The sequence below is a fragment of the Sus scrofa genome, chromosome 8 (assembly GCF_000003025.6).
Source record: "Sus scrofa isolate TJ Tabasco breed Duroc chromosome 8, Sscrofa11.1, whole genome shotgun sequence".
Taxonomy (NCBI): Eukaryota; Metazoa; Chordata; class Mammalia; order Artiodactyla; family Suidae; genus Sus; species Sus scrofa.
Window position 1 is genome coordinate 28,885,039 of NC_010450.4, and position 25,837 is coordinate 28,910,875.

At 40.0% G+C, this 25,837-nt stretch overlaps 1 protein-coding gene across 1 annotated transcript in view; it reads left to right on the top strand.

Moving 5' to 3' along the window:
- The window catches only part of NWD2 (NACHT and WD repeat domain containing 2), a 209,464-nt gene that overhangs the window by 85,337 nt on the left and 98,290 nt on the right, over positions 1-25,837 (top strand). The window contains exon 3 of the mRNA XM_003128911.6: positions 25,303-25,419. Within this exon, the coding sequence (XP_003128959.3) occupies positions 25,303-25,419 (117 nt within the window). The remainder of the gene's footprint in view (positions 1-25,302; positions 25,420-25,837) is intronic.

The following is a 25,837-nucleotide window of genomic DNA, read 5'->3' on the forward strand; positions in this document are numbered from 1 at the left end:
AATATTTGACATTTACTGGGTTTAGTAAAAGTATGTCAAGCCGAACTGCCTACACCATCCTTCTAATGGGGTTTTTCTAGAGTAACCGCACTTCATGTCATGTTGTCCGTTCCTTTGCTTAAAATCTTGTCATGGCTCCCTGCTGCCTGTGGGGTCCCTTTGCAATATGATCCCAGCCGTCTCTCCAACGTCCTCTGCCATTCTTCGCAACATCAACCCTCCACACCAGTCAGGCCATCCTCGCCGCACATCTTGCTGATTCCTTATTCTTGGCTTTAAAATCTCATGCACTGTATCTATTTCAGTTCTCCCCTCTTATCAGAAATAGCCCTTCTCCTCTACCATCTGCCCTTCACAATTTAGCTCAAGGCCTAGCTTTCGAAAAAGTCTTTTCTGATTCCCAAATATCCCCCCTCTTCTCCTTGAACTCTTAGCTATCTGTCTCACCCCCACTCGTACCCCGAACAGGAACCCCTAAAGCGGGTACTTGACTGACATGGGCACTTAGCATCTGCTCCCTTTGGGAAGCAATTTCCTTTTTTTGATTTTTTTTTTTGGTTTGTTTTTTGTTTTGGGGGGTTTTTTGGTCTTTTTGCCATTTTTTTGGGCCGCTCTCACAGCATATGGAGGTTCCCAGGCTAGGGGTCCAATGGGAGCTGTAGCCGCCAGCCCAAACCACAGCCACAGCAACGCAGGATCGGAGCAGCATCTGCAACCTACACCACAGCTCACGGCAACACCGGATCCTTAACCCACTGAGCAAGGCCAGGGATCGAACCCGCAACGTCATGGTTCCTAGTCGGATTCATTAACCACTGAGCCATAACGGGAACTCTGCAATTTTCATTTAAGTCCAGCCACTCAACTCAGTTGTCATTCTTTAAGGATACTTCCGACTTTGAACATTTTTAGTGAGCATCTAGTATTTCTCTCACCTCATCGATAGTCACCAAGGTTCATAAGCTTGTTCCTTTTTCTTCACCTTTTATGCCCAGTAAATCCCAATGACCCACAGATCCTACCTTCTTAAGTATTTCTGAAACCTGTCCCGTTTTCTCAAGTTTGTATTACCATCGTCTTCATTAATGCAATAGATGTCCTGCTGGTCTGTCTGCCTTCATCTCTCTCTCCTCCTCCCCAACATCAATCCCTCTACCCACCCTCCATCATACTGCTGCAGTGGTATCTCTGAAATACAAATCTCTTATCTACAAGGTACATCTGCACTTGGCAGGGCATGCCAGGTTCCCTTTTTCCACCCCCATCTGCCACTGAGGTCCTGTCTGTCCCCTCCCCCAGAGGCAGCTTGTCTTGGCCTCTCTAATCTACACCGGACTCCCCAAACAGGTTCTTCCCTCTCCCTGAGTCTTCATACCCCCCTGCCCTCTGTGTGGGGAGCTCCTAAATTGTCCACCATGCCAGTGACTAGAAAATGTTCTACTTATTCTTTAAGAAATGGTGAACTTGCTTCTTTTAAGATTCCATAGTACATTATTCCTAATCTTTAATAGCATTTGATATATTGTTTATTACTTTTAAAATGTCCTTCCCCTGCTAAGTGGGACCGCAGAGAGGTCAGAAGTCTTATTATTCATATCTATTACCAGCCTTTTTTAGAGTTCCTGGCTCATATTATATACATAATAAATGTTGGCTGATTAAAGTAAATGAATAAGGCCCAGAAGCTGAGAGTTTAGACCAGTGCTATGCAAAAGACGTATAATGTGAGTCACAGATACAAGCCACAAATGCAATTAAATTTCTATTAACCACATTTTATTTTATTTTGCTTTTTAGGGCCACACCTGCAGCACATGGAAGTTCCCAGGCTAGGTGTCGCATTGGAGCTCTAGCTGCCAACCTACACCACACCACAGCTCATGGCAGCGCCGGCTCCTTAACCCACTGAGAGAGGCCAGGGATCGAACCTGCATCCTCATGGATCTTAGTTGGGTTTGTTAACCACCGAGCCATGACAGGAACTCCATACTAACTGCATTTTAAAAATAGAAGGGGAGTTCCCGTCGTGGCGCAGTGGTTAACCAATCTGACTAGGAACCATGAGGTTGCAGGTTCAATCCCTGCCCTTGCTCAGTGGGTTAACGATCCGGCGTTGCTGTGAGCTGTGGTGTAGGTCGCAGACGCGGCTCGGATCCTGCGTTGCTGTGGCTCTGGCATAGGCTGGCAGCTACAGCTCCGACTCGACCCCTAGCTTGGGAACCTCCATATGCCACGGGAGCGGCCCAAGAAATAGCAAAAAGACAAAAATTAAAAAAAAATAAAAAGTAGAAGGAAACAGATTTTAATAAACAACAATGACCTACTATATAGCAAAGGGAACTATAGTCAGTATGTTGTAATAACATATTAGAAAATATGAAAAAATATATATAACTGAATCATTTTGTTGTACACCTAAACACAACGCTACTTCAATTTTTAAAATAGTATTCAGGGAGTTCCCATTGTGGCTCAGTGGTTAACGAGTCCTACTGGGAACGATGAGGTTGAGGGTTCAATCCCTGGCCTAGCTCAGTGGGTTAAGGATCCAGTGTTGCTGTGAGCTATGATGTAGGCCGGTGGCTACAGCTCCAATTGAACCCCTAGCCTGGGAACCTCATTTGCTGCAGGAGCGGCCCAAGAAATGGCAAAAAAAAAAAAAAGACAAAAAATAAAATAATATTCAAACATGTAATCAATATAAAAATTATGAGTGAGGTATTTTACATTTTTTTTTCATACCAAGTCTTCAAAGTCCAGTGTGTGTTTTCCACTCACAGCCCATCCTGATTCTGACTGGCCAGTGCCCAAGAGCCATGTGTGGCTGGCAGCTCCTGTGCTGGACTCTGAAGTTCTAGATGGGAGTGGCATCAGGGTGAGGCCATGCCAGCAGAGATGAGAGTGTGACTGCCAGGCATCCTGAGGCAAGTGATGAGAGACTTAATTAGAGAAGCTGTGATGAGAATGAAAACTCATTTCTACGTGTTAAAATCCAGATAATGACTAAGAAAATAATTTTTCACTAGTCAAATTAGTAACTTTTTATTTGATCACTTTTGGCCATTGCCTTAGCAGTGTCAGCTGAAAACAAATCCACAATGTAAAAGCTGTGAGTCACGTTTATTTTGGTGTCTTACTGAGGATTACAGCCTGGGAGACAGCCTCTCTGAGCTCTGAAAAATTGTTCTGAGGAGTAAGAAGGGGGAGGTCAGTATGTGTGGCTGAGGTGTGGCAGGCGGGGGTGAGTACCTGCAACCAAACTCACCTCTTGGTAGAAGGTTGCTGCTCGTCACAAGGAACAGATATGGTTTTAGCAATTTTCTAAGTATGAAAAGATGCAAAAATCCAGACTCATAAAAATTTTCTTCTGAAAATATCTGAAGGCCAATTCTGCCAGATTTCCCAGAGCACAGAGTGCCTCACTGCCCATCCCTGCCCTCAGCTCCTTTCAGGGGGTGGTGTTGTCTTAGGCAACAGCCTAAGAGTTATGGTCAAACAGTTCATCTGCCTGCTGTCTTAAAACTTAAGCCTTTCTGTCACCTGCCTGTCTTGATTTCAAAGAAAGTTTATTTCTCAATATTAGATGAACAGTCCTTGTCTTGGTGGATGCAATTTGTTACCTTTTGCAACTTTGCTACATAGAGCTTTTAAAAAATGCCTTGATAAGCCCTTGCTTTAAGTGTGACAGCTTGGTCTCAGAGCAGGAACTTCTGTCTTGGCCCAGAACTTTGTCTTCACCCTGTCAGGGAAGTGGGAGTAAGGCCCGCAGCTCCAGCCAGCAGGAGGATCTCATCAAAGCTGCTTTCAATATCTCAGTGACACTGGTACCACCTGAAAGGGACAGAGGCTTATGACTGGTGAAGTGCCTCCTGAGGCCATTTCGGTCTAGAATTTATCCCCCTCTTCTTCGCTTAAGGTTCCATCTCTTCCTGTTTCCTTTGGCAGGGCAGGGCCAGACTGCTTCACTAGTTTGTTTGTTTTTTTTTTTTTTTGGTTTTTTTTTTTCCCCATCCCTAGACCCTAATTATTCATCTTCTCAAGCTGGTGCCTGTGTGTGAGTGAGCCCCATATCAGCATCTCCAGCTGTCTCTTCTCTGGAGTACGTGAAGATAATTCTATTTTTTGAATGCTAAAATGTCTAAATGGAACCCACTTTCTCAATTGCTACTATTTCCCAATCTTCCAGACTTTAAAATCTTGGCTCATAATACATTCTTCACCCTTTACAATGTACTGTTCCTGTTGATTCACCTGCCACAGTGTTTCTTAGAAGTTCGCTTTGCCTTCCAATTTCACAAGGCTCTGTTCTTTACTCACGCATCTGTTTCTTGATAGCTGAGTGACTGTGGCAACGTTTTCCTCATCTTTCCTTACCCAGGGTTTTTGTTTTGGTTCAGACTGTACACAGCCATTCAGGTCATCTTTAAACCATACCTACCAGATTTCATTCATGCTAAAATGCGCATGGCTTTTTTTTTTTCACATTTTTACGTCTCAGAAATCAGGATCTGTCCTAAAAAAATAAATGGTGTGTCATGGTTGTGTGTTTCTTTCTTAGTGGAATATACAATATTGGAGCAGCCTATTATTGGCGATATAGTAGATTCAATAAAATGCAACAAATTATGTAATTTGTGGGGTATAGTGAAAGCAGCATAAGTTTTTCTGTTACAAGCACTAAGATTCAAATTCTGGGTTTGTAAATTACCAATCCTGTGACTCTGGGCAAATTGCTTTTACTTCTTTAACACACAGTTGACCGTTCTGTAAAATTACTGGGACAGAATTTATCTTCCAGGACTGCTGTGAGAATTCAGTGAGATAATACATCATGCCTGTCATGTGGAAGACAATCAGTGTTCATTTCATGCTTTCGCCTTTAAGTCTTACTCCTGATCAAGAACCGAGTATAATGAAATTATTCATGTGCATTTTCCTTTTGCCTTTCTGAGTAGGTAAAAGACCTTTGATCAAGACATCTGTCTGAGTGGTCCTTCGTATCTGGTACAGAAGGAATAGAAGAATATTTCAGAAATATTATCTTGCACACAAGAAAGGATTATGCAGCAAGACAAAAACTTGGGAGATCACACTATGAACTTGAGAGGAGACTTCTCTAAATTCCTTGAATCATTTCTTTAGCCTATCAATCAGTACCTAGGATGGTGGCCCTGGAGGTCTAACAGGTAAAGAAGAGGGCCCAGCTTGTTAATGAGGCAGAGCCAGGACCCACCCGATGTGGTTTCTAGGGAAATGATGGAATCAGACAGAGAAGGGCAGAGTTCAGTAGACTTGCCTCACCATCTGCTTTCTCTGAGTTCTTCTTCAGAAGAGCTGAGGTGGGTGAGATGAGTGGAAACAGGAGTGAATAGTCAACACCGAGAGCAGCTTGCCTCTGCTCTCTGTTAGGACTCTGGAAGGAGATCGCCTCACAACCCTCACCCCTCTGCCAAAAGACCTGGGCTGTGGCCCTGGGAGCAAGACACCTGGAGGCTTAGCTTCCCAAGCTGTCCCCAGTTACTGTGTTTCATCTGTGTTAAGAGCCACTGTTAGTGTCCATGACAGGGAGAGGGGACCTCACAAAAGGCCTGGGGTGAAAAAACCAGAGGGACTGTGGGCCCAAGGCCTGGGACTTCTCATCCACAACGGGGAAGGATAGCCTGGGCTGCCTGCAGAGCAACACCAGGCTCTGGCCAACCTAAGAGGGAAAGGCGGATCCCTGGGGTACCACTGCCCCAAGCCCAGATCTGATGCCAGCAACCAGGCAGGCAGCGAGCATCACCTGGGGACTGGGCCCTAGAAGTCCAATTTTCCCCTTGGCTTTGAGGCCACCCAGACATCATTGTAGGAAAAGAGGAAGGGGTGAGGAAGCTGCAGGCTTTTGAGAGCGTCAGTATCTTGATTCAAGAGAGAATAAGTACTTAATCAGGTCCTTGGAAACATCCGTTTAAGCTTAGGTTTAAACTGGCTAGAACCAGAAGCTCATCTTATCCTGATAATGAGAGAATAGAGACTTAGGCAGGAGCCCCAAGACAGAATAACGAAGCTACATTCTCTGTGCACATCCACGTTGTAGGTCAGGTGAAATTGTGTATCTTATATTAGCTTGCCCTCACCACTAAGTACTGAACTGAGCAATTACTTAGGCTCACGCTGAAGGTCCATCATCAGTTGTGTCTACCTCTTCTTTCTCTACCACATCTGCCCTCCTGTTCTGTGGAGGCTGGTCTCCTCTGTACACAGGTTTTCCTCCCACCCATCTGCCTGCTCAGGAATCTCAAAATGCATTTTTCCTTCTGAGTTTCCAGAATACATCCCTGGCTTCATAACTGACAGGCCATGTTGTGATGCCCTTGGTCTCCTCTCCACATTGTCAACTCATCACTCCTTTTCCATTTTCTGTTAATCAAATATGTGCCTCTTTCTCAAGTGAAATGCATCTCCCCTCATTGAATCACACACCCTTTCACTCAGGCCAACACTTCAATTTATCTAGCTCACGTCGCATTTCAGTTCTGTCCATCAGAGCCCAGAAAGGTCTTGCCAAGTTAATATTCTGTGTAAGTCTCATAAGCATATTACATCATTCTTCTCCCATCCATAAGCCAGTTTATAAAAAGGAGAAGGAAGATGAATAGAGAAGATAAAAGGGAGGGAAAGCCTTATGTCATCATTGACCTTCCTCGCTCCAGTTGAATTTTAAGTACTGCCTCAACATTTCTGCAGCATGCAGTAGCTTTTCTGGAATTCTCAGGCCTGACTTGCTGAGACATTATTATTATTACTGCTTTACTTTGTACACATAGGCAATCTTATAATCGAGCAGTGGCACTGTGGGATACTCCAGAATTTACTGGAAGAGCTATCCTTTGCCTAACATTTAACTCTGCTAAATTGTGGCTGTCAGCTGCCCCTGAACTTAAAAATCACACAAAAAATTAGTCCCTCAATAAACAGAATGAGAGATCCCCCTTTGCAGGTGACATTTAAGTGTCCCAGTTGGATCCGGTCACCATGAACTCCTTCGTAAATTCTGAATACAATGCAGCTATTTCTTTCCATCCTCATTTTGTATTTCTCATAGGAGGCAGCGGAGACTTTGTAACAAATCATTGCACAGTTAAAAGAGCCCTCATTTAAGAGGGCTTTTTGTCAACAGTTATGATAAACTATTGAAAAAGTAACTTCAGCCCAGTTTTCTCATCCATAAAGCAGAGTGTTTCTTCAACCTGATCTTGTTTCCCTTCTGCTCCCCAAATTATCCTGCTGTGACTGTACCATCTCTGTATGGGCAGGCCATGTCACCTGTCTGTCTTTGCAGTACCGTTCTACCTAGAAGTGCCCCTTCCCCTCTCTGAGGAACAGTCTCCGAGGCATGAATCCTTCAGGGCCAGACTCCTGTCTGTCTTCCTCACTGATGTCTACCTAGGTCCCCAGGGCAGGTTAAGGTGCTTGGTCCCATGGGCTTTACTCATTGATCCCCAAGCATTTACTGAGCCTCTGCTCTGTATCAGGCCGAGTTGTGAGTGCAGTGGATGCCTTCGTGTTGAAAACGAAATAGTCCCTACCCTCTCGGAGTTTCCCATCTCACAGAGAATACAGTCATCAACAGCAGTGACCGGGGTGACACTTGCCACTGAGGAAGTATAGCAAGTAGGCAAGTGTGATGGGGACGTCATCAAACCTCGAGGCATCAGGAGGACTGCTGAGAAACATGTCTATGCTGAAGGATGGGTAAACGGAGATGCCAGGGTACAAAGAGAGATACTTCAGGCAGAAGGAACATATTGTCATAAGTAAATCTCAGAAGGAACCTTTTTTTTCATTTTTATTTTTTGTCTTTTTGCCTTTTCTTGAGCCACTCCCACGGCATATGGAGGTTCCCAGGCTAGGGGTTGAATCGGAGCTGTAGCCACTGGCCTACACCCAGAGCCACAGCAACTCGGGATACCGCGTCTGCAACCCACACCACAGTTCACGGCAACGCCGGATCCTTAACCACTGAACAAGGCCAGGGATTGAACCCGAAACCTCATGGTTCCTAGTCAGATTCGTTAACCACTGCACCACGACGGGAACTCCAAGGAACCTTTAACATCATGTAGTTCTTCACTGCCTGCTAGGCACCTGCTCTAAGGGGCCGTGCATACATTAACTTGTTTAATCTTTGCTATGAGCCTAGGCAGTAAATTCTATCTTCTCCATTTTATTAGATGAGGACCTCAGAAATGTAGAGGTAAATAACCGCTAGGGTTTCCATAGCTAATGAAGGGCAGAGTCAGAATTGGGACCCATGCAGGTTTACCCCAGTTTCTGTGCTCTTAGTTACTGCACCAAAAAGCCTCTTATCTTCATACCTTCACCGAAATTTATATAGATATGTATATATATAGATATGTGTAGGTATGTAAATACATGTATACTTATATATATGTAAATATATACATATATATTCTCATGTACCCATGTTGTACAAACACATGTGAGGAGTAGACATACAGCTGGCGTGTGACCCCTGAAGAAAACATGGTGTGAGTTGAAGTTGTAGAGTTAGGCTGGGAGTCAGTCATGGAGGAGCTCAGAAATCAGGTTACAGGTTCTAGACACCGCCTTCCGCTGATAGAAACTGAAGTATGGAAAGCACTGTAAAATAGTGTTTAACAGCCCAGGTTCAAATCCCACCTCTGCTACTTTTGTTGATTTCAAGCACTTTCCTTTATAAAATAGGGATCATAATTTCTGTCTACTCCTAAGGTGAAGGAGTAAATAAGTTACCCTATGTAGTATCTGGTAAGAATGAAAAGAAATCTTAGCTATAGCAATCAAATTTGCATCTTATAAGAAAAAAATCCCCCTGCCTGGAATGTAGTGAATGGATCAGAAGGAGCAAGGACAGAAGTAAGGAGGCAATTTGGGAAGCCGCAGTAAATGATAGAGTGACAGGCACACTCAGAAAGCCACTCCCATGCAGTGGGTACTGAAATCCCACAGACAGGAACAAAGACAGCATTGGGTTTTTTGCTCAGCATGCTATTTGCGATCAGGTATCCTGCCCCTAAAGGAATTTGGTACCTAGTTGCAGCCTGGCTAAGCTTCCTTTATGCCATGAGTTTCTCAAGCCCTGGCTCAACACAGATGCACAGTGGCTCCTGACTTGCAGCCTCTTTTTGGCCTCCAACAACTCCTGGTATGTTCTGTCTGCAGGTTCAGTAAGCCTGAATAGTCTGAGGTCCTACCTTAGTTAATGGTTTTGTTTTTTTTGTTTTGTTTTTTTCTTTTAAGGCTGCACCTGCAACACATGGAAGTTCCCAGGCTAGAGGTCGAATTAGAGCTGCAACTGCAGCCTATACCACAGCCACACCAGATCCAAGCTGCATCTGCAGCCAGTTCCATAGCTTGAAGCAATGCCAGATCCTTAACCCACTGAACAAGGCCAGGGATCAAACCCACGTCCTCATGGACACTATGTCAGTTTCTTAACCTGATAAGCCTACAATGGGAATTCCAAGGTTTTAGTTCTTTACCACATTATAATTTTCCTTAATTTTTTATTAAAATATATAGTTGATTTACAGTGTTCCTTCAATTTCTGCTGTACAGCAGTGACCCAGTCGTACATATACACATTCTTTTTCTCCTACTACCTACCATATGTTCTAACCCAAGAGATTGGACATAGTTCCCTGTGCTGTACAGTAAGATATTATATAACAACTGTTAGGTCTGTCCAGAGGCTGAATCTCCCAAGACAGAGAGGCATCAGGTCTGAGCAGCTGGTCGACTTTATGAGGATTTTTTTTATGAAGCATTATCCCACCTCACACTGTTGGGCCCTCTCTTTCTTTCTGGTGATTGAGTGTGACCACTGGGGCCAGCCAATTCTTCCTGGGCTTGATTTAGGATCTGCTTTTCCCTGAAATGTCTCTTAGTCATGTTCCCATATATCCTGGATGAGTATCTCCTGACCAAGAGAATAACTGCCAGTACCCAAAGTTGTCAGTATTTGTAGTAGTTCCAGTAAAACTATGGTTGTGGATGACGTGGACCTCAAGAGGGTTTTTTGCTTGTTTTTCTGTGTCCCATGCACCTAGAGAAAGTCATTTGAACCAAAGCGAGAATGACCATATCTACAAACATTAACTTACCACTGGAAAACAGTATCTGACAAACCCAGTCTGAGGTTTAAGACTGCTCTGCTTACCTCCCCCATTCCATGAACATTCTAGTACCAGGACACAACCACTCAACTACATTCAAATGAGTGCTGTCTTCAACTCTGTATTGACCTTGAAAGTGACAGCCGTAGCACAATAATGTTGTCCCTGGAGTTCCCATCATGGCGCAGTGGTTAACGAATCCGACTAGGAACCATGAGGTTTTGGGTTCGGTCCCTGCCCTTGCTCAGTGGGTTAACAATCCGGCGTTGCCGTGAGCTGTGGTGTAGGTTGCAGACGCGGCTCGGATCCCGAGTTGCTGTGGCTCTGGCGTAGGCCAGTGGCTACAGCTCCAATTCAACCCCTAGCCTGGGAACCTCCATATGCTGCAGGAGCGGCCCAAAGAAATAGCAAAAAGACAAAAAAAAAAAAAAAAAAAAAAGTGTTGTCCCTGTTCAAAACTTTCTGAACCTACTCTGTGTTCTTTTTGAAAAATTTTAGTGGTGGAAGATGCTGACCTCTTTTAAGAATAGATTTGATTGTTTTTAAAGACCTAACGTCTTTTCAAAGCCATGTCTTATCAACGTAAAGACAAGCAGGGCTAGAGAAATACCATTTTAATAAAAACAAACTCCCAACTATAAGGTGACAAGAGTTTTTGCAATACAAAATGAGATCACTCCTACAGAGGAAATGCTCTGGGTGGTGGCACAATCATTGGACGGAGTGTATAGCCTCCCATGGAAATAAATTTGGGGAACAGCCTTCACTTCAGTACCATGTCTGTTCAAAAGCAAAATCAGTCATATTGTCTTTTTTTTTTTTTTTTTGCATTCACATAGAGTCATATGACATGGGAATATTGAGAAGGAAAATATTTTGGAAAGTAAAATCAAAGGCTCTTTCTGAAAAAAATCATATGAAGCCATGATGAACTGAAATTTGATCTTTTTTTCTGTTTTGGTAAAGCATAAAGTTATTTCTTACAGGTTACTTTATTGTTTGTTCAGTAATCTTGGTATTTAAATGATTAGGACTGACTTCAAGTGGTAAAATTTCTTAGGGCTTTTATTTGCTGGTCTTTGGTTTTCAAACCAAGCCAGCATGTTATAATGAGCATGATAAATTAGCTTCCCTAATATTTTTAAACAAATTAGATGGTTTTTAAGTGAAAAAAGATAAAATCAAATTATTTTCCCAAGCTTTTATACTTAATGATGAAATAAGTAAAGGCACATAAAATGTGCTGTCAGCGAGGTAATATTCCAATAAATAGTACATTAGATTCCAGTGTCTGCAGTGCCTGGACATTAGGCCAAAAGCTAAACCTAATTTTTTTAAGTATCTAATAAATCTTGTCTTGTTGAGCACTTTGGGTTCCAGCCACTTCTTGCCAGTTATTGATCATGTGGCTTTATGGCATTTCTGTTTGCCCATAATGATGTTTTGTGTTGCATAAGCTAGATGTTTCATCTGTTTATTTCCTCCTTGTCTTCATGGTTGCTTGATTTTATTTTTCATCATTTTCTGCTCATAAAGACATTTGAGAAAGAACAATTTAAGGGAGAAAAGCTGGACATAAGAGAATAAACAAAGCTGATAAAGTAAGGATGCAGGGAGTTATAAAGGCCTGAATGAAGGCAGTGGTGGCCAAACTAAGGAAATAATAGATTGAAAACTATTATAATGGACCCCTATAGGTGGTAAATAAACCATGTGACACTTAGGCTTATATTTAAAAATGTAAGTGAAAGCCTTGTTTGACTTTGACCCTGGTCATTTGGTCCCACACTTATTTAGTTAGATCTTGTTATTTAGCTGTTAATATACTAGGTGCTTGATTTGAACATATTCTCTTCTTGCTCTTAATTCTATGAGTAGGAAATGTAACACCTGTAGAAAATCACAGAATGAACTAGAAGTGCAAAGTGTCATTAAGGTGTAATTCTGGAGTTCCCATCATGGCTCAGTGGTAATGAAACTGACTAGTAGCCATGGGGACTTGGGTTGGATCTCTGGCCTCAGTAAGTTAAGGATCCAGAGTTGCCATGACCTGTGGTGTAGGTTGCAAGTGTGGTGTGGATCTGGCATTGTTGTGGCTGTGATGTAGGCTACAGCTCTGATTCAACCCCAGGCACTGGAAACTTCCATGTGCCAGAGGTGCAGTCCTAACAAGACAAAAAACAAAAAAATAATGCTCATTGTTATCAATGTTTTTGATTATAGCCATCTTAATGGGTGTGAAGTGTTATATCATTGTAGTTTTGGTTTGAAGCCCCCTGATGACCAATGATAATATCTTTTCATGAGTTTAGTGACAATCTGTATGTATTCTGTGAAGAAATGTCTACTAAGATCTTTTGTCCATTTTTAATTGGGTTATTGGGTTTTGAGTTATAGGAGTTCCTTATCTAAATACAAATCTATGATCAAATATGACTTGCAAATATTTTCTTCCATTCTGAGGGTCCTCTCCATTTTCTTGATAGTGTCTTTTGAAGCATAATTTTTTTTTTAATTTTGAGGAAGTCCACTTTATTTTTAGGGGGTTACTTATACTTACTATCCTATCTAAGAAACCATTGTGAAACCTAGGGTCACAAACGTGTTTTCTATAAAACTATATAGTTTTAACTCTTAATTTGTCTATGATCTGTTTTAATTTTTATGTATGGTGTGAGGTAGGGATTAAACTTCATGCTTTTTCACATAGATGTCCAGTTGTCTCAATTTCATTTGTTTATTCATTTCTCATTGAATTGTTTTGGTACCCTTGTTGAAATTAGTTAACCATGTGAGAATTTATATTTGGCTTTTCAATTTTGTTGTCAACATCCAGTGATGTTATTTTTTCATAAATCCCCTTCATTCAGTTTAAGGAAGTTAATTTCCATTCCTAGTTTTGTCATGAAGGGGTGTTGGATTTTGTCAGATTTTTGTGTCTGTTGAGGTGATCATATGGGTTTTGTCCTTTATTCCTATTTTTATTTTATATATATATATATTTTATTTTCCCACTGTACAGCAAGGAGATCAAGTTATCCTTACATGTATACATTACAATTACATTTTTCCCCCACCCTTTGTTCTGTTGCAACATGAGTATCTAGACAAAGTTCTCAATGCTACTCAGCAGGATCTCCTTGTAAATCTATTCTAGGTTGTGTCTGATAAGCCCAAGCTCCTGATCCCTCCCATCAGGCAGCCACAAGTCTTTTCTCCAAGTCCATGATTTTCTTTTCTGAGGAGATGTTCATTTGTGCTGGATATTAGATTCCAGTTATAAGTGATATCATATGGTATTTGTCTTTGTCTTTCTGGCTCATTTCACTCAGTATGAGATTCTCTAGTTCCATCCATGTTGCTGCAAATGGCATGATGTCATCCTTTTTTATGGCTGAGTAGTATTCCATTGTGTATATATACCACCTCTTCTGAATCCAATCATCTGTTGATGGACATTTGGGTTGTTTCCATGTCATAGCTATTGTGAATAGTGCTGCAGTGAACATGCGGGTGCATGTGTCTCTTTTAAGTAGAGTTTTGTCTGGATAGATGCCCAAGAGTGGGATTGCGGGGCCATATGGAAGTTCTATGTATAGATTTCTAAGGTATCTCCAAACTGTTCTCCATAGTGTCTGTACCAGTTTACATTCCCACCTACAGTGCAGGAGGGTTCCCTTTTCTCCACAGCCTCTCCAGCACTTGTTATTTGTGGATTTATTAATGATGGCCATTCTGACTGGTGTGAGGTGGTATCTCATGGTAGTTTTGATTTGCATTTCTCTTATAATCAGCGATGTTGAGCATTTTTTTATGTGTTTGCTGGCCATCTGTATATCTTCTTTGGAGAAATGTCTATTCAGGTCTTTTGCCCATTTTTCCATTGATTGATTGGCTTTTTTGCTGTTGGGTTGTATAAGTTGTTTATATATTCTAGAGATTAAGCCCTTGTCAGTTGCATCATTTGAAACTATTTTCTCCCATTCTGAAAGTCGTCTTTTTGTTTTCTTTTTGGTTTCCTTTGCTGTGCAAAAGCTTTTCAGTTTGATGAGGTCCCATGGGTTTATTTTTGCTCTTATTTCTATTGCTTTGGGAGACTGACCTGAGAAAACATTCATGATGTTGACGTCAGAGAGTGTTTTGCCTATGTTTTCTTCTAGGACTTTAATGGTGTCCTGTTGTATATTTTTGTGCATGGTGTGAGGGTGTGTTCTAGTTTCATTGCTTTGCATGCAGCTGTCCAGGTTTCCCAGCAATGCTTGCTGAATACTTTCTTTTTCCCATTTTATGTTCTTGCCTCCCTTGTCAAAGATTAATTGACCATAGGTGTCAGGGTTTATTTCCGGGTTCTCTATTCTGTTCCATTGGTCTATCTGTTTTGATACCAGTACCACACTGTTGTGATGACTGTGGCTTTGTAGTATTTCTTGAAGTCTGGGAGAGTGATGCCTCCTGCTTGGTTTTTGTTTCTCAGGATTGCTTTGGCGATTCTGGGTCTTTTGTTGTTCCATCTTTATTCCTATTAATACATATTGTCCTCTATTCATTTTCTGATGCTAATGCATTCCTGAGGTAAATCCCACCCAGAATATAATCCTTTTTATATGCTGCCAAGTTTGGGTTTTTAGTATTTTGCTTGAGGATGTTTAGTATTTTGCTTGAGGATGTTTATTTTCTTAAGAGATATTGCTTTGTGTTTGTGTCTGGTTTTGGGACCAGGATAATACTGGTCTGCTAGAGCAAGTTGGGAAATGTTCTCTTGTAATTTTTGGAAGACTGAATAATTGGTATACATTCTTTTTAAAATTGGTATTCTTTTATTAAAATTCACCAGTGCATCCATCTGGATCTAAGCTTTTCTTTTTTTGTGCAGCTTTTTAAAAAATTACTACTTAGTCCCTTGTTACAAATGTCTTCTCATTTTCTTTTTTGATACAATTTATGTAACTTCTGTCTCTCAAGGAATTTGTCCATTGCATCTAAGTCATTTAACTCACTGGCATGTAGTTGTTCATAATATTATAAAGTCAGTAGTAATGGCCTTATTCACCCCTGGTTTTAGAACTTTTTTTTTAGGTCAACCCACTTAAAGTTTTGTCCATTTTTTTTTTATCTCTTCAAAGAAATAACTTTTGGTTTTATTGATTTTATTGTTTTTCTATTCTATTTCATTAATTTCCATTGTAATATATTATTTTGTTCTTCTGCTTGCTTTGGCTTGCCCTTGATTGCTCTTTTTCTGTTGTCTTAAGTTAAATCACTGAGATCTTAATCTTTAATATAGGTGTTTACAGCTCTGAATTTCAAGTACTTACTTTATGTACATTCTGTAGGTTTTGGTATCTTCATTCATCTCAAAGTAACTTCTCTTGTGATTTCTTGATGCATTGGTTATTTAGTAGTGTGTTAAATTTCCATATACTTGGGAATTTTCCAAATTGTTTTCTATTATTGATTACTAATATCATTACATTGTGTTCAGAGAACATACTTTATATGACTTAAATCCACTTAAGGTTATCAAGGCCTGTTTTATGTTCTATACTGGAAAATTTTGAGGAATTGAGAAGAATGTATATTCTGTTGTTAGTATATTGTCCTATAGTCATGTTAGAACTAGTTATAGTATCAATACAGTCTGAGGTTTTTGATGATCTTCTTCCTAGCTGTTCTTCCCATTATTGATGAGATAGACAATTCAACTATAATAGTTGGAGACTTGACTATATATATATTAAGGTTCTGTTGTTCATTACATTTATATTGACTATCTCTTCCCAGTGGATGGACTCTTTTGTCATTAAAAAATGCCTCTCTTCATCTCTAGGTATGTTTTAAGTCTTCTGACAGTTGCTTTTTGCATAATCTTTCTCCATTCTTTTAACCTGTTTGACTCTAAAATGTATCTTCTCTAGAAGCATATAGTTGAATCTTATTTTTATCCAGCCTGATAGACTTTGGATTGTTTAAGCCATTCACACTCGGTGATATAGTTAGATTTACATCTGTCATTTTACTTTTTTTCTATGTGTCTGTATTGTATGTTCTTCTAGTCCTCTTTTAATTTCTTTGCTCATATTAAGTGAGCACTTCCTAGTTTAATGATTTTGTTCACTATATTTTTGAGGGGTTTTTTGTAGTTATTTTAGGGCAATACATCTTAAATTAGCATAAGTCATAAGTACATTCTACTAAGTTAATTCCAGTGAACAACAGAAAGACTACTCCCATATACCTCTATTCTCTTTTCTTCCTTTTTGTGCTTAGGTATGCAATATCGAATAAGATACAATGACATAATTACTAATTTATATAATTTGGGCTCAAGAGGATGGAGGGGAGTGAGTAAGGGATGGCTCTCACCTTTTCCACAAAAACATCAAAAAAAAACCTTCTACATGTGGAATGATTCACATAGAACATATACTGAATGCTAGCAGAAGACCTTAAGCCTCCGAAAAGGGTTAGAAACCCTCCATATAACTGGGTATAACAAAAGGGGAAAAAAAGAGAGAGAAAGGAATGGGACCAGCACTCCTGAAAGGAACCAACGTTCTGGGAAGCCACCTAACTAACAGGGAGATCAGCTGAGACAGAGACACCTCAAAGCCACAGGTAAAAGTGCCACAGCTGGACTGAGGAGGGCAAAGCATAGAGGGAGCCACAAAAACCATCAGTACCACTGCCCCCTGACACCATAAGCTGAAATGCTCAGCTGGGCGCTGAGACTGAGGTTCTGGAAGTCAGTACCAGGAAGAAGACCAGGGTTAATGGTGTGGAGACAACCTGAAGGAGTTAGGAAGTAGTGAACCAAGGGCTGGAGAGCAGAGCACCATAGCCAAGGCAATCCAGGAGGAGGTCTGGGCCTGCAGGAGAAGCAAGGCGCCACTGCTGAGGAGAGCAAGAGGAGGAAGGGTGGACTGCCAAAGGAATATTGTGCCCTGTGCATGTGAAGCCTCTTGGAGGGTAGGGCTATGGGTGGTGAGGTGCCTCTCCTACAGGCTAGGCATGACAGGGCATTTTTTGAATGGTCTACAGGCAGTGGGGGCAAACTGCCCCAGTTATATCTGACTTCAGGTGGGCATGGCCCAACACCACTAAGGGTCCATGAATAGGCACCACCTGCAGCCCCAAGCACCTCAGAGCTTGGCAGAGAGGAGAGCACTGCAACTGAGTACCACCTGTTATTGTTTTCCCTCCCCTGGGAATGCAGACATGCTGCTGGTGCCATTGCCAAATGCTCCATGCACCACCACCTAAAACTATCTGAGAGGTACTACCACTTCCCATGGCCCTGCAACTAAGAGCAGTCTGAGCCACCTTCCCACACGTCCTTGCTACTGTCAAGGGCCCAGCAACCAGGTGCTGTCTGCCAACACTGCCAATTGCCTCCATCATCTTGGAAGTACACCTAGGACACTATCAAGAGTATAACACCCAGCACACGTTGAGGAAAGAGAGCATCCAAACCTAAATAAATATTAAGAACTCACAAAATACAAAAAATATAAGCAAAATAAAGAAGCTCAGGAACCATTACCAGTTAAAAGAACAGGAGAATTCACCTGAATGAGCAAACAGTGAAACAGACCTCTTCAGTATAAGAGACACTGACTTCAAAAAGGAAATAGTGAAAACACTGAAGGAATTATAAGCATATATGAAAAATACTGCAGAGTACTTTAGAATGGAACTAGAAAATATAAGGAGGAGCCAAGAAAAATTATAAAATTCGTCTGCAGAGACACAAGCTGAGGGTAAAGACACTGAAAAACAGGATGAATGATGCAGAGGAATGAAGTAGTGAATTGGAAGATAGAAAAATGGAAATCACCCAATCAGGGCAGCAGACAGAAAACCAAATGAAAAAACATGAAAGAAATGTAAGAAAGATCTATGAGATAATATAAAGCAGGCCAATCTATGAATAATAGGGATTCCAGAAGTAGAAGAAAAAGAAAAGGGGATTGAAAATATACTTCAAGAAATTATGGCTGAAAACTTTCCAAATTTCCAAATCTAAAGGAAACAGATATCAAGATTCAGGGAGCAGAGAGTCCCCAAACAAGTTGAACCCAAACAGGCCTACACCAAGACATATTAGAATAAAAATGACAAAAGTTAAAAAATAGAGAATTCTAAAGACAGCAAAAGAAAAAGAGTTTTACAAGGGAATCCCCATAAGGCTGGGGTTTCTCTACAAAAACACTACAGGACAGAAGAGAGTGGGAAAATCTATTCAGAGGTCTAAAAGGAAAAAAATTGCAGCCTAGAATACTGTACCCAGCAAGATTCTCCTTTTCAATAGAAGGAGAAATAAAGAATTGCTTCAACAAAAACTGAAAGAGTACAGCAGTACTAAACCCATTCCAAAAGGAACACTGAAAGCGCTCCTCTACATTAAAAAAAGAAAAGAAATAGGATGGAGAAAAATCACAACTGGAAAGCAGTCACTTAAATAAGCCAGTGTACAGGAAAAAAAAGAAAAAACCAATTGTAAAAGCGATGATAAACACAAGGAAGAGCAAAAGGATAAACATGAATGTTTTTTTTTTAAAAAGGACATTGGAGTTCCTGTCATGGCTCAGTCGTTAACAAATCCAACTAGGAATCATGGGGTTACAGGTTCAATCCCTGGCCTTGCTCAGTGGGTTAAGAATCTGGCATTGCTGTGGCTCTGGAGTAGGCTGGCAGCTACAGCTCCAAATTAGACCCCTAGCCTGGGGACCTCCATATACTGAGGGTGTGGCCCTAGAAAAGACAAAAAATGACCAAAAATTTTTAAAATTAAAATTTTTAAAAAGGGACATCAAAATGTAGGGAAGGAAAGTAAGAAAATCTAGACATTTTTTAAAGAATGTGTTTGAGCCTATATGACTATCAGGCCGAAGCAAGCAGATATAGGAAAGAATTAACATACTTGAAAAACAGGGCAACCACAAATCAAAACCAAACAATACATTCACAAAAACTGAAGAGGACACAAGCATAAAATAAAAGGACATCATTCAACCAAAAAAAAGAAAGGAACAAAGGAGAAACATAGAATCAACTGGAAAACAAGGTTTAAAACTGCAATAAATACGTATCTGTCAATAATTACCTTAAATGTCAGTGGACTGAATGCTGCAATCAAAAGACAACGAGTAGCAGGATGGATTTTAAAAAAAAAAAAAACAGAAACCTACAATTTGCTGTCTACAAGACACTCACCTTAGGGCAAAGGACACATATACATTGAAAGTGAGAAGATGGGAAAAGATATTTCATGCCATTGAAAGACAGGAAAGCAGGAGTTGCAATACTCCTAACAGACAAAATAGACTTTAAAATGAAGGCCATAAAGACAAAGAAGGACATTATTTAGTGATAAAAGGATTGATTCAAGAAGTGGATATTATACTCGTCAATATATATGCCCCTAAAATAGTAGCATCCTACAACAAATAGTAACAGACATAAAAGTAGAAATCAATGAAAATACAATAAGAGTAGGAGACTTTAACACCCCACTAATATGTCCCCACATCAATGGATGGATCTCTAGAAAGAAAATCAATAAGACAACAAAGATCCTAAATGACACAATAGAAAAGTTAGACTTAATTGACATTTTCAGGACATTACATCCAAAAAAAATCAGAATATACATTCTTTTCACATGCACGTGAAACATTCTCAAGGATTGACCACATCCTGGGACACAAAACTTATCTCAACAAATTTAAGAGTGTAGAAATTATTTCAAGTGTCTTCTCTGACCACAAAGGCATGAAACTAGAAATCAACCACAGAAAAAGAAATGAGAAAAAACTGACACATGAAGACTTAACAACATCCTACTGAAAAACCAAAGGGTCAACAAAAAAAATCAAAAGGGAAATTAAATACCTTGAGACAAATGATAATGAAGACACAACCACTCAAAATCTATGGGATGCTATAAACACGGTGCTCAGAGGGAAATTCATAGCAATATAGGCCTTCCTCAAAAAAAAGAAGAAAAATCTCAAATCAACAACTTAACCCACCACCTTAAATGAATTAGGAAAAGAAGAACAAACAAAACCTAAAGTCAGCATAAGGAAGGAAATCATAAAGATCAGAAAGGAAATAAAATAGAGATTAAAAAAACAGTAGAAGAAAAATCAATAAAACCAAGAGCTGGTTCTTTGAAAAGGTAAAAAAAATTGAAACCTCTGGCTAGACTCACCAAAGAAGAGGAGAGAAGAAATCCAAATAAACAGAATCAGAAATGAAAAAGGAGAAGTCACAATGGATACTACAGAAATACAAAAAACCATGAGAGAATACTATGAACAATTGTATACCAACAAATTTGACAACTAGAAGAAATGGACAACTTTCTAGAGACTTACAGCCTGCCAAAACTGCATCAAGAAAAAATAAATCAACTGAACAGAATGATCACTAGAAATGAAATTGAATATGTCATAAAAACACTCCCTACAAATAAAAGTCCAGGACCAAATGGCTTCACAGGTGAATTCTACCTAACATACATAGAGGAATTTATACGCATCCTCAAACTTTTTCAAAAGGTTGAAGAAGGAACACTCCCAAAGACATTCTATGACACATTCATCACCCTAATTCCAAAACCAGACAAAGATACCACCAAAGAAGAAAACTATTGACCAATATCTTTGATGAATATAGACACAAAAATTTCAACAAAATTTTAGCCATCCAAATCCAACAACATATAGAAAAGATCATATACACCATGACCAGGTGGGATTCATCCCAGGTGCACAAGGATGGTAAAACATATGCAAATCAATCAATGTCATACACCACACTAACAAAAAAAAGTAAAAAACCACATGATCATCTCAATAGATGCAGAAAAAGCATCTGACAAAGTCCAACATCCATTCATGATAAAAACTCTTGCCAAAGTAGGTATAGGGGGAACATACCTTAACACATGAAAGCTATTTATGACAAACCCATAGCAAATATAATACTCAATGGAGAAAAGCTGAAAGCCTTCCCACTAAAATCTGGAATAAGACAAGGATGGCCACTCTTACCACTGTCATTCAGCATAGTCCTGGAAGTCCTAGCTACAGCAATCAGACAAACTAAAAGGCATCCAAATAGGAAGAGGGAAAACTGTCACTGTATGCAGATGACATGATACTATACATAGAAAACCCTAAGGACTCAACCCAAAGCCTACTTGAACTGATCAACAAATTCAGCAAAGTAGCAGGATATAAGATTAACATTCAGAAATCAGTTGCATTTCTGTGAATGACAATGGATTTCTGTACTAACAATGAAATATTAGAAAAGGAATACAAAAATACAATACCTTTTAAAATTGCACCTCAAAAAATCAAATACCTGGGAATATACCTGACCAAGGAGGTAAAGGACTTATATGCTGAGAACTATAAAACATTAGTCAAGGAAATTAAAGAAGATATAAAGAAATGGAAAGCTATTCCATGCTCCTGGGTTGGAAAAATTAATATTGTAAAAATGGCCATACTACCCAAAGCAATCTACAGATTCAGTGCAATCCCTATCAAATTACCCATGATATTTTTCACAGAACTGAAACAAACAATCCAAAAATTTATATGGAACCACAAAAGACCCAGAATTGCCAAAACAATTCTGAGGAACAAAAACCAAGCAGGAGGCATAACTCTCCCACACTTCAGGCAGTATTACAAAGCCAGAGTCATCAAAACAGTGTGGTACTGGTACCAAAACAGACATATAGACAAATGGAATAGAATAGAGAACCCAGAAATAAACCCAGACACCTATGGTCAAATAATCTTTGACAAAGGAGGCAAGAATATAAAATGGGAAAAGACAGTCTCTTCAGCAAGTGGTGCTGGGAAACCTGGACAGCTGCATGCAGATCAGTGAAACTGGAACACACCCTCACACCGTGCACAAAAATAAACTGAAAATGGCTGAAAGACTTAAGAGTCCATCAAACTCCTGGAAGAGAACATAGGCAAACTGTCTCTGACATCAACCATACAAATGTTTCCTTGGGTAAGTCTCCCAAGGCAACAGAAATAAAAGCAAAAATAAACCAACGGGACCTAATCAAACTGACAAGCTTTTGCACAGCAAAGGAAACCAAAAAGAAAACAAAAAGATACCTTACAGCATGGGAGAAATAGTTTCAAACAATGCAAATGACAAGGGCTTCATCTCTAGAATATGCAAGCAACTTATACAACTCAACAGCAAAAAAGCCAACAACCCAATTGAAAAATGAGCAAAAGACTTGAGTAGACATTTCTCCAAGGAAGATGTACAGATGGCCAACAAGCACATGAAAAAAATGCTCAACATCCCTGATCATTAGAGAAATGCAAATCAAAACTATAGTGAGGTACCACCTCCCATTGGTCAGAATGGCCATCATTAACAAGTCAACAAATTACAAATACTGGAGAGGGTGTGGAGGCAAGGGTGTGGATAAAAAAAGTACCCTCCTTCACTGTTTGTAAATTGGCACAACCACTATGGAAAACAACATGCAGATACCTCGGAAAACTAAATACAAAACTACTGTATAATTCAGCAATCCCATTCCTCGGCATATATCCAGATGAAACCTTCCTTGAAGAGGACACATGCACCGCATGTTCACTGCAGCACTATTCACAATAGCCAACACATAGAAACAACCTAACCATCCATTGACAGACGAATGGATTAAGGTGTTATACATGTACACGATGGACTACTACTCAGCCATAAAAAAGAACAAAATAATGCCATTTGCAGCAACATGGATGGAGCTAGAGACTCTCATACTAAGTGAAGTCAGACACAAATACCATATGATATCACTTTTACCTAGAATCTAATATATGGCACAAATGAACCTATCTACAGAAAATAAAGAAAGTCACAGACATGGAGAATAGACTTTTGGTTGCCAAGGGGGGCAGAGTGGGAGTTTGGGGTTAGTAGATGCAAACTAGAGCATTTGGAGTGGATAAGCAATGAGATCCTGCTGTATAGTACAGGGAACTCTAATCACTTGTGAGAAAAATATTGTACATATAACTGCATCCCTTTGCTGTACAGCAGAAATTGACAGAACATTGTAAATCAACTATAATAAATTTGTTAATGTAAAAAAATTTGTCACTTCAATATGTGACAATAGCAGGTATATAACTTTTGTTACATTAATTTACATATTTACCATTTGTTTCTCATTTATTTCTACCTTTCCTGAGTGTCAGCCTTAAGGATGGGCACCAGGTTTTTTGTGTGGTTGTTAGTTGTGCAATGTACAAACTTAGAGTTACCATTCACATTGGGGTATATTGTATGTTTGGCAGTTTATTGGCCAATAGCCAAAAACATCTTGTTCTAGTAATTTCAGTATATAAAGTTCAGTAATTTACAGTCCTGTCCAATTAAACTTTCTGTGATGGTGAAGTATTCTGAAGCCGTACTTTCTAGCATGGGAGTCAGTAACTACATGTGACCGCTGAGCGCATACACTGAATTTTTTTTTTTTTTTAAATGGCTGTACCCAAGTCATATGGAAGTTCCCAGGCCAGGAGTTCCCATCGTGGCTCAGTGGTTAATGAATCCGACTAGGAGCCTGGAGGTTGCGGGTTCAAGCCCTGGCCTTGCTTACTGGGTTAAGGATCCAGCATTGCCATGACCTGTGGTGTAGGTTGCAGACGCGACTCGGATCCCGCGTTGCTGTGACTCTGGCGTAGGTCAGCGGTACACCTCTGATTAGACCCCTAGCCTGGGAACTTCCATATGTTGTGAGAGCGGCCCTAGAAATGGCCAAAAAAAAAAAAAGTTCCCAGGCCAGGGATTGACTCCAAGCCACAGAAATGCCGGATCCTTTAACTCACTGTACCAGACTGAGGATCAAACCCAGCTTCCACAGCCAACAGAGCCACTGCAGTCGGATTCTTAACCCACTATGCCACAGTGGGAACTCCTTGAGCAGAATTTTTTAATTTATATTTAGTTTTAAATAACCACAGCTAAGAGCTCTCATACTGAACAGTGAAGTTATAATCTCAGATGTCCTCCTTTCTTAATGTTGATTAGATGAAAGAATCCCCAAATCAGTTCTCATCATTTCGTAGACTGGGCCATGGGAATATTTTTTAAAGACACTTTCTATCAGCCCTCTAAAAATGTATATGCAGGTACGCAAAGATGTGGGACTAACACACTTGTGTGTGGCATAGGCTGAAAGATGGCAAGTACTTTGGGCACAGTGGGGAACCACACTCTGGGCCCCCATATCTCACTGAATGCCATACAAGCAGCCAGTAAAAAGCGGAGGTGTGTCTTTCTGCCTGTGGGAAGAAGGAAAAGAAGAAACCTTCAAAGCTACAATTAGAAACATTTATCTCACAGACTGCCGTTGAGTAAAGGGAATGAAACCCATACTGCTCTCCATAGAAAATTTTTCAGAGTGTACTTGGGAAAGTTTTTACAGACTCTCAGCATCTTTCCTTGTGGTCTTTGAAGTAAGGAGATGGAGGATCCTATTATCTTCACGTCTCTGTAAAGCACACCTTTGGTTGTTTTCCATGCATCTTTTTGCAGCTATGTATTGATGAAAGCCAAGCTGCTTACAGATATAAACAAAATGTCCTCATGGAGTAACAGATTTCTTTTATTTTTAAAGAAATGTAGATATTTAACTTTGGGTCAGTATTTGTGAATGCCCATTGTCATTTTCCCTTCTCATATTGAGACATAAACAGTAAAATTATATGCTGTTATTTGTCCTAAAACAATGCAGTAACTATATCCCAGCTGCCTTCAAACTTCTGAAATCCTGTTACCATTTCAATATAATGAAAGCCTGCATTGCAAAGCCTCTGACATTTAACAATTCATTTTCTCTGGGGCCATGTCAACAGTATAATCGGGAACAAAAGAAGAAATTATAATGTCCAACCCCAAACCATCATGGAATAATAACAATAAAAACCTCTTTAGATTGATCTTAAAGATTATTCTACCTAAGGGAAAACATGCTATAAAAAGTTAAAAGTCACACTAGCTTAATATTGTACCTAAGAATGAAGTCTGCACATAAATTGAATTTCTCCTGGGGGGAATTAACTCTGCCTCATTCGTTGGTCCCCAGGTCATAGATCTGTACTGGGGAATTGCCGAAGAGGAATGGGACAGCCCTGAGCTCCACAAGACCCGCATGAAGCTGCTGGAGGACTGTTTGAAAACTTCTGCAGGTCCATGTTTTGTTGTGGGTATAAAAAAACTAATGCTTTATATTAAATTGTAGCTGATTGTGAGAATTCTTGCTGTGATTCTTAAGGGGCTTTTAAAATGGGAGGTAAAAAATACTTTTCCGTATGTATTTAAAATTCTTAAACCAGTTCCTTGCCCTCAACATGTGAGGACAAAAGCCTCCACTTTCCGTAAGAAGCACCGCATATTAATAGTGAGTGATGTGAAGTGGTGATCACAGGGAAGGCTTGGGGTCAACCAGTTTCCACAGTACCTTGTGATGAGCAGTAAGGATTATGAGTCAGTCCTACAACAATTATCCTGACTTTCCTTATATTTTATCATGTCGTATTCCACCCTAGTTATCTATTTCTCAACATTATTTTATGCACTGTGGCTGAAACACTGTTAAAGTGAAAATAGATATACGGGGT